General features: G+C 42.7%; 1 protein-coding gene across 2 annotated transcripts in view; it reads right to left on the minus strand.

Annotated features, from left to right (window-relative positions):
- The window catches only part of LOC111979114 (tensin-3), a 79677-nt gene that overhangs the window by 17193 nt on the left and 51046 nt on the right, over positions 1 to 11438 (minus strand). The window contains exons 14-17 of one of the 2 annotated variants that reach the window (XM_024009408.2): positions 9448 to 9605; positions 9104 to 9233; positions 8893 to 8976; positions 1987 to 2128 (exon numbers count right to left, since the gene is read on the minus strand). In XM_024009408.2, the coding sequence (XP_023865176.1) occupies positions 1987 to 2128; positions 8893 to 8976; positions 9104 to 9233; positions 9448 to 9605 (514 nt within the window). The remainder of the gene's footprint in view (positions 1 to 1986; positions 2129 to 8892; positions 8977 to 9103; positions 9234 to 9447; positions 9606 to 11438) is intronic. The other variant, XM_024009409.2, reaches the window with a different exon arrangement.

Here is an 11438-nt window from a genome sequence, read left to right on the forward strand (position 1 = left end):
GGTAAAGTCATTTTCTCTGATGAATCCCTTTTCCGATTGTTTGGGGCATCCGGAAAAAAGCTTGTCCGGAGAAGACAAGGTGAGCGCTACCATCAGTCCTGTGTCATACCAACAGTAAAGCATCCTGAGACCATTCATGTGTGGGGTTGCTTCTCAGCCAAGGGAGTGGGCTCACTCACAATTTTGCCCAAGAACACAGCCATGAATAAAGAATGGTACCAACACATCCTTCGAGAGCAACTTCTCCCAACCATCCAGGAACAGTTTGGTGACGAACAATGCCTTTTCCAGCATGATGGAACTCCTTGCCATAAGGAAAAAATGATAACTAAGTGGCTCGGGGAACAAAACATCGATATTTTGGGTCCATGGCCAGGAAACTCCCCAGACCTTAATCCCATTGAGAACTTGTGGTCAATCCTCAAGAGGCGTGTGGACAAACAAAAACCCACAAATTCTGACAAACTCCAAATATTGATTATGCAAGAATGGGCTGCCATCAGTCAGGATGTGGCCCAGAGGGTAATTGACAGCATGCCAGGGCGGATTGCAGAGGTCTTGAAAAAGAAGGGTCAACACTGCAAATATTGACTCTTTGCATCAACTTCATGTAATTGTCTGAAGCAGCAAACTTTGTGGAAATTAATATTTGTGTCATTCRCAAAACTTTTGGCCACGACTGTATGTTCTCCACTGTAGAATAATTATGAAGACATCAAAACTATGAAATAACACATATGAAATCATGTAGTAACCAAAAAAGTGTTAAACAATTTGAGATTCTTCAAAGTAGCCACTCTGTGATGAAAGTTTTTCACCTCTTGGCATTCTCTCAACCAGCTTCATGGGGTAGTCACGTGGAATGCATTTCAATTAACAGGTGTGCATTGTTAAAAGTTCATTTGTGGAAGTTAATTTGTTCATTCTTAATGTGTTTGAGCCAATCAGATGTGTTGTGAAAAGGTAGGGGTGGTATACAGAAGATAGCCCTATCTGGTGAAATACGAAGTCCATATTATGGCAAGAACAGCTCAAATAAGCAAAGAGAAATGACAGTCCATCATTACTTTAAGACATGAAGGTCAGTCAATCAGGAACATTACAAGAACTTTGAAAGTTTCTTGTGCAGTCGCAAAAACCATCAAGCGCTATGATGAAACTGGTTCTCATGAGGACTGCCACAGGAAAGGAATACCCAGAGTTACCTCTGCTGCAGAGGATAAGTTCATTAGAGTTACCAGCCTCAGACATTGCAGCCCAAATAAATGCTTCACAGAGTTCAAGTAACAGACACATCTCAACATCAACTGTTCAGAGGAGACTGTGTGAATCAGGCCTTCATGGTACAATTGCTGCAAAGAAACCACTATTAAAGGACATCAATAAGAAGAAGAGACTTGCTTGGGCCAAGAAACACGAGCAATGGACATTAGACCAGTGGAAATCTGTCCTTTGGTCTGATGAGTCCAAATGTGAGATTTCTTTTTCCAACCGCCGTGTCTTTGTGAGACGCAGAGTTGGCGAACGGATGACTATCACAATCACAATCACCCGACCTRAACCCAATTGAGATGGTTTGGAATGAGGTGGACCGCAGAGTGAAGGAAAGCATCCAACAAATGCTCAGCATATGTGGGAACTCCTTCAAGACTGTTGGAAAAGCATTCCTCATGAAGCTGGTTGAGAAAATGCCTAGAGRGTGCAAAGCTGTCATCAAGGCAAAGGGTGGCTACTTTGATAAGAATCTAAAACATAAAATATATTTTGATTTGATTAATACTTTTTTGTTTACTACATGATTCCATATGTGTTATTTCATAGTTTTGATCTTAACTATTATTATACAATGAGAAAAATTGTACAAATAAATTAAAACCCTTGAATGAGTAGTTGTGTTCAAACTTTTGACTGGTACTGTACATTTTGAATAAACATGAGCTGCGCGTCTCTTAATTGTGCGAAAGGGTTGTATTTGATTGGCTGTACCTGTCTGTCCGTTGTGGCATCCCACTAATGAACGGCGAGCGAGAGGAGCCGAAGGACCTATGGCAGCTGGGGGAAGAGTCTGGAAGGCCCTCTTCTGCGGACTGGGGAACATGACCAATCATCTCTAAGTAACCTCTGGGCTCTGTGGGGGTGTGAGAGGGCATATATATTACAAATTACACATATGGGTTATCACATTCAAGGAGTAGGGATAGAATGCACTAAACCTAAGTCTGTTGACAGACACTTCAAAATAAATCAAATTTCATCCAGTTTCTCCAAAACATCTGGATATTACATGAACAGAAACGGAGCAGAAATGTCTCATCTGTTAACCATAACTTTAKGAATTTCAATCACATAAAAGTGCTGTCCCCGCAGGTGAGACATATTAGAGTACATCCAATAGTAAAGAGAGCAGTCAGCAGTTGAGTTAAATGATTCTCCAGTCAGTCTGCTGCTGGCTCAACAGTACAGCAGCCATCCATCGCTCTGTTCAGTACGGAACCGATTACTCTGCCTAGCAGAGCCCCCCGACATAATTGAATAAATCTTTTATCACTGATATGGAGGCACTGACAGGTGCCTGCCCCCAAAACCTGAAACCACATGTTTCCAGTCCACATATTCCACACAGCTTAGTGACTGACGGATGTTTCCATGGTTTACCAGTTATCTCTATGGGAATGTGGAGGGCAAGGCAGACAAAGAGACGAGAGAGAGGGGGACTGGTATCTTTTTGTCCCTCGCCCCTTCTATTGGCACTAGTACTTTCACTGAGGAAATGTAAAAAAATGGTGGGCCACCCGATTTCTAGACCCGCTGTAACCATGGCACGGCTGAATGCAGTGATTCAATATTCAGTGCATGCTTGGGAAAGTGGGCACAGTGGGGGAACAGATCAGTCTGGGGATGCTGTCATTCTCACAACCCCTCTGACACAGATCACTATGTCACTATGACAACAGTCACTGTGTGTGTGTGTGAGTATAACCCCAGACATCATCACTGCCATTCCTCACCAATGACCCACATTCACYACAGGACGGCACAACTCTGCCAACTACTCAACTGAATTTGGAACAAAAACCCTCATGACTGTTTTCAGAGGAAGGGAACCACAGAAGGTACTTATGGCATGTCTGATTATGTCTCTACACTCTAAACTATTGTTTAAAGGGGCAAAAGCGAATTCCCCGTCCCTGTTTCGGTAAAAAGCTCAGAGATGGGGCTGAAGAAATGTAACCACTCTCAAATTCATAGACAGAGCTATGGATGCAAGGACTGACCATCCATGATATWACAATGATAGTTTTAACCATGTTTTGAGGCTGTACAGTGTTTGTTTACATTTACTTTGTTTACAAGCGGAGTAAAACAAGCTCATATTTTGGGTTCTGATGGGATACGAAAGTTGAACTATTAATGCTCATGAGGCAATTGTAATTTATATTCTCCAATAATTAATCCGTATATACAAGTAATTTAAAAGTCCAATAATGGATCCAGCAACTGCAGATTGTGCCTTTGAGATATATGCCAGTACATTATAAATCTCTACATCAGCAAACTTTCATTGCAGCCACATAAAAACAGCATGATCACTTTTCTCATTGTATATATCATTCCTTCTCAAAACTATCTATGCGCTCTCCTCCTCTCACCTTTTCCCTTCTCTTGTGAACTTCAGTACACAAAACATCAGCCGTTGATGTCAAATTGTGATTGAGAGACTGATGAATTGTGTACAGGATGCTTTCCATTGTAAAAGCATGGGCTCTCAAAAACAAAAATTCTGGTTGGTTTTTCTTTGGATTTTCTCCTACCATATCAATTGTGTTGTAGTCTCATACATTATTTTAATATTTCTACAATCTTCAATGTGTTTTCTATCCAATGGTACCAATTATATGCATATCCTGGCTCCTGGGCCTGTGTAACAGGCAGTTTACTTTGGGCACGTCAGTCAGGCGGAAATTGCGAAAAAAAGGACCCCAGCCTGAAAATCGCTCAGGACAGAATAGCCGTATGTGCACACTTTCTTTGAAATCGTTTGGAGAAAATATACTTTCTATTTTATTCAGCCTTGTTCAAWTGTATTCTTCATACTATAAAATAATCAAAATAACGCCACGGAATTCTAATCAAATCTTGTTTGTTAAATTAAATTAATTAGTGTAGCCCACAGCCATATGGATTCGCTATATCAAGGCCTAACATAAGGACAACTCAGAGTATGCTGTTCTGTTCTTCTGAAATAGACTACATTTTCTTCATATCGTGTTTTTTCATACCTTTTGTGATGGGGTAGGCTCTATTAAATTGATTTATTAGACTTTTTCAAATGTAGATGTTCCAAAGGTCTGCATCAGTGGCTTGTAGGCTATGCGTGGAAGCCAGGAGATGCTAAATGTGTTTATGTTAATTAACGGTAAATTACCATGAGACCGGCAGTTATTTGCTTCACAGTTAACGGCTGTGACCGCCACAGCCCTAATTTATGTAAACTTCTGAAGGACTTCCTCCAACCTATCAGAGCTCTTGCAGCGTGAACTGACGTATTGTCCACCCAAACAAAGGATTATAGAATTAATCTAGTACTGAAAGCATATGCTACAGCTATCACTGCCACGCATAAAATGTGGTGAGTAGTTTACTCAAAGAGAAAAAGACAATAGTTGATCAGTTTTGAACAATTTAATTTCTTCCAAAATCAAGGAGAAGCAAGAGAGAGAGAGAGAGAGATTTGCTTGTATTTTTTAAACTTTCACTTAGCTAGCAAATGCAGCTAGCTAGTTTAGCCTACTCAAACAGAGAGGGATGCTATGTTAGCTAGCTGGCTATGGATATCCAACACCGGAACTATGCCAAGTCAAGGTAAGCTTTTGGTTTTATAAATGTATTATAAATTCTTCGGTAGTGCAAACACACAATTTCATCAGCTGTCGGGTGGCTGGTCTCAGACGATCCCGCAGGTGAAGACGCCGAATGTGGACGTCCTGGTCTGGTATGGTTACACGTGGTCTGCGGTTGTGAGGCCAATTTGATATACTGCCAAATTCTTTAAAACAATGTTGGAGGTGGCCTACGGTAGAGAAAGGAACATTACATTCTCTGGCAACAGCTCTGGTGGACATTCCTGCAGTCAGCATGCCAATTGCACGCTCCCTCGAAACTTGGGACATCTGTGGCATTGTGTTGCGTGACAAAACTGCACATTTTAGAGTGGCCTTTTATTGTACCCAGCACAAATTTTTTATTTTTTTTATTTTTATTTAACCTTTATTTAACTAGGCAAGTCAGTTATTTACAATGACATTGTATTATATTATTTACAATGACATTTTTGTTCAGTGTATTATATTCAGCCCAAGGGCACAACGGCCACTTTGGCCACAAAAGGCATGGATTTTTTAGGTGACATTACGGTGGGGAAATTCGAGGCCTGGTGAGAATATTATCAACTGTTTGAATTTCTGCAAAAACATTCAGAAACCTTCTCAGGGAAGCTCATCTGCGAGCTCGTCCTCACCAGGGTCTTAACCAGACTGCAGTTCAGCATTGTAACCGACTTCAGTGGGCAAATACTCACCTTCGATGGCCACTGGCATGTTGGAGAAGTATGTTCTTCCCGGATAAATCCCAGTTTCAACTGTACTYGGTAGATGGCAGACAGCATGTATGGCGTCGTGTTTGCAAGCGGTTTGCTGATGTCAACATTGTGAACAGAGTGCCCCATGGTGCCGGTGGGTTATGGTATGAGCTATGGACCATGAACACAATTGCATTTTATCGATGGCAATTTGAATGCACAGAGATACTATGACAAAATCCTGAGGCCCATTGTCGTGCCATTCATCAGGAGCCATCACCRCATGCATTATTATTTTCTCCCCAATTTCGTGATATCCAATTGGTAGTTACAGTCTTGTCCCATCGCTGCAACTCCTATACAGACTCAGGAGAGGCGAAGGTCAAGAGCCATACGTCCTCCGAAACACGACTCTGCCAAACCTCACTGCTTCTTGACACACTGCTCGCTTAACCCGGAAGCCAGCCACATCAATGTGTCGGAGGAAACACCGTCCAACTGGCGACCGTGTCCGTGTGCAGGCCCCCCAGCCTGCCACAGGAGTCGCTAGAGCGCGATGGGAAAAGGACATCCCATCCGTCAAAACRCTCCCCTAACCCGGACGACTCTGGACCAATTGTGCGCCGCCTCATGGGTCTTCCGGTCGTGGCCAGCTGCGACCGGTCGCGGCCAGCTGCGGGATCGAACCCGGATCTGTAGTGACGGCTCTAGTACTGTGATGCAGTGACTTAGATCGCTGTGCCACTCGGGAGGCCCGTCATCACCTCATGTTTCAGCATAATAATAATAATAATAATAATGTCTCAAGGATCTGTACACAATTCCTGGGTGCAGAAAATGTCCCAGTTCTCCCATGGCCTGCATACTCACCAGACATTTCACCCATTGAGCATTTTTGCGATGCTCTGCATCGACAACAGCGTGTTCCAGTTCCAGCCAATATTCAGCAATGTTGCACAGTCATTGAAGTGGAGTGGTACAACATTCTACAGTTCACAATCAACAGCCTGATCAACTCTATGTGAAGGAGATGTATCTTGTTGTATAAGGCAAATGGTTCTCACACTAGATACTGACTGGTTATCTGATCAACGCTCCTACCTTTTCTTAAGGTATCTGTGAAACAACAGATGCCTATCTGTATTCCCAGTCCTGTGAAATCCATAGATTAGGGCCTAATTATTTCATTTCAATTGACTGATTTCCTTTTATGAAGTGTAACTCAGTAAAATCGTAGAAATTATTACACGTTGCGTTTATATTTTTGATCGGTGTAATTATAATTCCCTTCTCCCAGCTACCGTGCTTCTCTCACTCACATGGCTTTCTCAGATATCTSAATTTTTATTAGCCAATGCACATCACTTGATCTCTGGTCCTTCTCACAGCTAAGAAGTCGGCTACAAGTAATGTGCGKGTCACACTTATCGAATTCCGAGGTGCGTATTGAAGAACTGTCCACAATTAGCCTACTTTTTGTCAGCCAACAAAATGAGTAGGCCAAACTAACAGCAAAAGCACTAGCCTATGTCAATCAACTATCCCACATAGTACATTGACCTTTTCTATTGGTCAACTTGTCCTTCTGTGCAAGAAATAAATATTCCAAACATTCTCCGGGACAGTTGTGGGAAGCGATAGATCCCAAATGAATGCTACTACTCGCATAAAAAAACTTTTTTAAAGCAATGAGGCTATGAGGCTGATGCTACACATCAGAACGTTTAGCTTAAAATGTTGATAAACTATTAGGCTATATCTTTAAATAATAAACACAGCAATGCGCACACGGCAGTAGGCTAAAAGTGCAAATGTTCCAAAACGCAATCAACTAGCTGGAAAACACTGTTCCCAAAAGTGACCACAAATGTGATTATTGCATGTAATACTTTATTTTATAGTTGCATTGTTATGGTGAAAATCATCTTCCCCAAACTTGAAACTCAAGCGCCGCCTTTTTTATGACTGTTGGGCTCTACACCAGTTGTGTAGATGTGCTTAATTCCCTGAGGAGGATGGTCCTCCCCTTTCTCCTCTGAGGAGCCTCCACTGATACAGATGAAGGATCTTAATTTGAGCACCCTTATGCAGGAAAACTTTTCTGCAATGCAGGACATTTTAAACTTGTATTATACTTTAGGTTTTAAAAGGCTCCTGAAGTTTGTAATTTCCACTTTGAAATTTCAGACTTGAAATGTATCAACCCCTACAAAAATGTCTATTCATTATAATCAACGTAATAATTCACAATTCCTGTTGCTGCATAATTATTTTCCTGCTGAAGCAGACTGGCTCACATTATGATCCTACATCTGTATAACTGGGTGTGTTCCACCACTGAGAAACATCTAAGACCACAACAAAACTTCAACGGACAAACAAAAAATGTAACTGTTTCAGGCACTGAAGGCTTTGACACAATGTGCTATAAAAGACTAACTTTTCAGGACTGAAACCACACAGACGTTCTCCAAACCAACCATTGGAGAAGAGAGTCTGGTATGGAACCCCCAGGGAAGGGAGGCAGTGCCTGGCTTTGTTTAGTGCACTGCCTCCAACCAACACAATGTTCTCATACATTAGTTATGGAATGTGACCAGCAATGGTGCAATACCACAAGGAAAACAACTGCATCAAGACAAATAACTAGATAAAAACACATAAACATGGTGGATTACATTCCGAAAGAAGTTTGCGTGATGGAGACAGTCTCAGAGGAGGAGTCAAAAGCAATTGATAAACAATGAACAAACCCAAAGGTRCCCATCACTGTTCAGAACCTTGTACTGTCTGTCACTGGGTCCTTCTCTGTCTCCTAGAGCTCCCTCTCTCACTCACTCACTATCTTTCTCCATCACCCACTCTCTGTTGTTAATTAAGTGAGAGATTAAGTAAATAGGGAGAGGGGGATGAGAGGGAGAATGAGTGGAATAGACTCCATCACTTCCAATGTGTCCACTTCCCTACATAGAACACTTACTATCAATTGTTTCACTGCCCCATGGTCTGGCTCCTTCAATCAAATGGCTTTGTCAAAGAACAAGTGCCACAATATCTATTCACCTCACAAGGGCCTGACATTTCAATATGTCTATTCACTTTCTTTAGAGACTAGTGGTATTTCTACGAATGATTCTATACTCTAAAAATATAAGTATTTTTTGAGTAACAGCTGTAATCCATTGTGTGAAAGAATATATTTCAACATTTACCTCACTTCATCTGAATGAATGAGAATGTCAGTGTGCCGTGATACACACAGCTTAGAGCCTACATTCTCCAGAAGTACAGTGCACATTGCCACAATGACCTACCATGCTCCGTCCTGTAAGCTCCATATGATTGCATGCTGGGAGATGGAGTTTGCCTCAGGTGAGTGAATTCCGCCATGTTTTTCACTATGGAAGCATAGCAGACGAGATGAGGTTTAAAATCCAGTAATTCAGCAARGATCACGAGAGCCATCATGTGAACACACACACAAACCCCTGGAAAAAGACACAAGACAATAACGGATGCTCTTACCGTAAGGTGTAGGGGGAGAGATGGGGAAGGCAGGAGTAGGAGTCATGTCACTACCAGCCTCCACTCCACTGTCCATCTTTGGACCCTGAGCTCTGTAGTCCACACTGTCACTCCTGAACAGCATGCCATGCTGTAATACAAAACACACAGACGGAAATACACACACACACACACACACAGGAAAAACATGCGTGTGAACATCACCTCATTGTACCCAGCAAAAACAGTACACAGCAAAACATGGCACGAACACACAACAGGGCACATCATGACAAGCAAGATAATGACAAGGTATCGACAGACATTGGGAGTCGGTGAGTCATGGTTTCAGTATGTTCCTGTACCTGGGAGTGAGGTACGCAGGGTGAGTAGGTCCGTGTGCTCTTGTACTCCTCCTGCACGCCCCAGCGTGAGCCACCGAATCCTGGGTGATCTGTGACATCACTGCCCTGCCGACTCTGCATGGAGTCCCCTCTGACGTCACCAACGGACAATGGAGCAGCTGCACAGACACACAYACACAGAGACGGGGAGGAGGGTGAGAACTGGCCATTAATGTTGAACATACCAGAAAGCCCTACCACCACAAATCTATAGGAAATACACTTTTCTGAAGAATGTCAACCCGTTAAGCCATGTTTGTGACATGCTATTGCTTCACACATTGCATACCAAAGACCTCTGGCTCTAACTTCTTGACTACAATCTCTACTAGGAGTTATTATACCTCTCCAATAACTTCAACTAGGATAATGTTGAGCTTAGTACTAGTGTCTGTGTCGTTGTGAGTGGACAGGAGAGGAATGCAGCGGGGGCTGAGAGGAATGTGAGGTGGGGGTCAGGATTGTGAATGACTGGCGTGGGGAGACCCTCCACTTGGCACGGGGTGCTAATTTAAGGCCTCCCGGTGTGTGTGTGTGTGTGTGTGTGTGTGTGTGTGTGTGTGTGTGTGTGTGTGTGTGTGTGTGTGTGTGTGTGTGTGTGTGTGTGTGTGTGTGTGTGTGTGTGTGTGTGTGTGTGTGTGTGTGTGTGTGTGTGTGTGTGTGTGTGTGTGTGTGCATTCATCTTAAGATGTATATAAATATCACAGTCGTAGTAAGTACATTTTCCCTCAGTAAAGAAGTTATTAGCGAAGTCAGTGCTAGTAGGAAAAGACAAGAGCAGGTTGTTTTTTCTGGGGCCGTGGGATTTATTTAATCTTTGAAGAAGTAGAGTTTCAGACCTTTTCGGGAGATGGACAGGGACTCCACTGTCTTGACGTTAGGGGGAAGCTTGTTCTACCATTAGGGTGCCAGGACAGAGAAGAGCTTTGATTACGCTGAGCGGAAGATGACCCATGAAGGGGTGGGAGGGCCAAGAGACCAAAGGTGACATAACAGAGTGCTCTGATTGGGGCGTAGGGTTTGAGCATAGCCTGAAGGTAAGGAGGGGCAGTTCTCCTTGCAGCTCCATAGGCCTCCATGGTCTTGAAGTGGATGCGAGCTTCGACTAAACGTTTGTCTCTGTTGTGGGTTGGAGGCATCATGGGGAGTTGAGCTCATTGAAGAGGATCTGAATGAATGGCCATCTCATTACCATGTGATAGACAAACACTGCAATGACTCTCACTATCACCTCTCTAACTCCTGATCTCAGGTGGGATGTTAAAAACATTGTCCTTTAGCTTGTAAACACAGTTATTTTTGGGATGTTTCTATCTTTTTCTGTTTTTGGGAGACCTCACTTTGTAGAGATATCATATATTCCAAAGACGATATCATGATTTGGGTTAAGATTATGTTAGTCACTCAGCAAACATAAGTACGACAGTATGACAGTACTTAGCCTATTTCCACGAAGGAAAGTAGACACTACACAACCAGGAAATTCATTTATAAATTGGGCTTGACATGTACACAACAGTGTCAAAGGCGTGTCGTTGAGCGAGTTTGCTTGTAATGTTCAGGATGTTTAATATGAAGTGTTTACTGTTTATGAGTGTGGCAGTGTTTGTGCATGTCTTCTATACAGCTGCTCTATACATGGAATCTATGGCTACAGCTGTTCTGTCTGTCTGTCTGTCTGTCTGTCTGTCTGTCTGTCTGTCTGTCTGTCTGTCTGTCTGTCTGTCTGTCTGTCTGTCTGTCTGTCTGTCGGAGAGAGATTCAGGATGTTTAATTGAAGTGTTTACTGTTTATGAGTGTGCAGTGTTTGTGCATGTCTTCTATACAGCTGCTCTATACATGGAATCTATGGCTACAGCTGTTCTGTCTGTCTGTCTGTCTGTCTGTCTGTCTGTCTGTCTGTCTGTCTGTCTGTCTGTCTTTCTTGTCTGTCTCTCTCTGTTTTCTGTCTG

The sequence above is a fragment of the Salvelinus sp. IW2-2015 genome, linkage group LG19 (genome assembly GCF_002910315.2).
Source record: "Salvelinus sp. IW2-2015 linkage group LG19, ASM291031v2, whole genome shotgun sequence".
In the NCBI taxonomy this organism is placed as follows: domain Eukaryota; kingdom Metazoa; phylum Chordata; class Actinopteri; order Salmoniformes; family Salmonidae; genus Salvelinus; species Salvelinus sp. IW2-2015.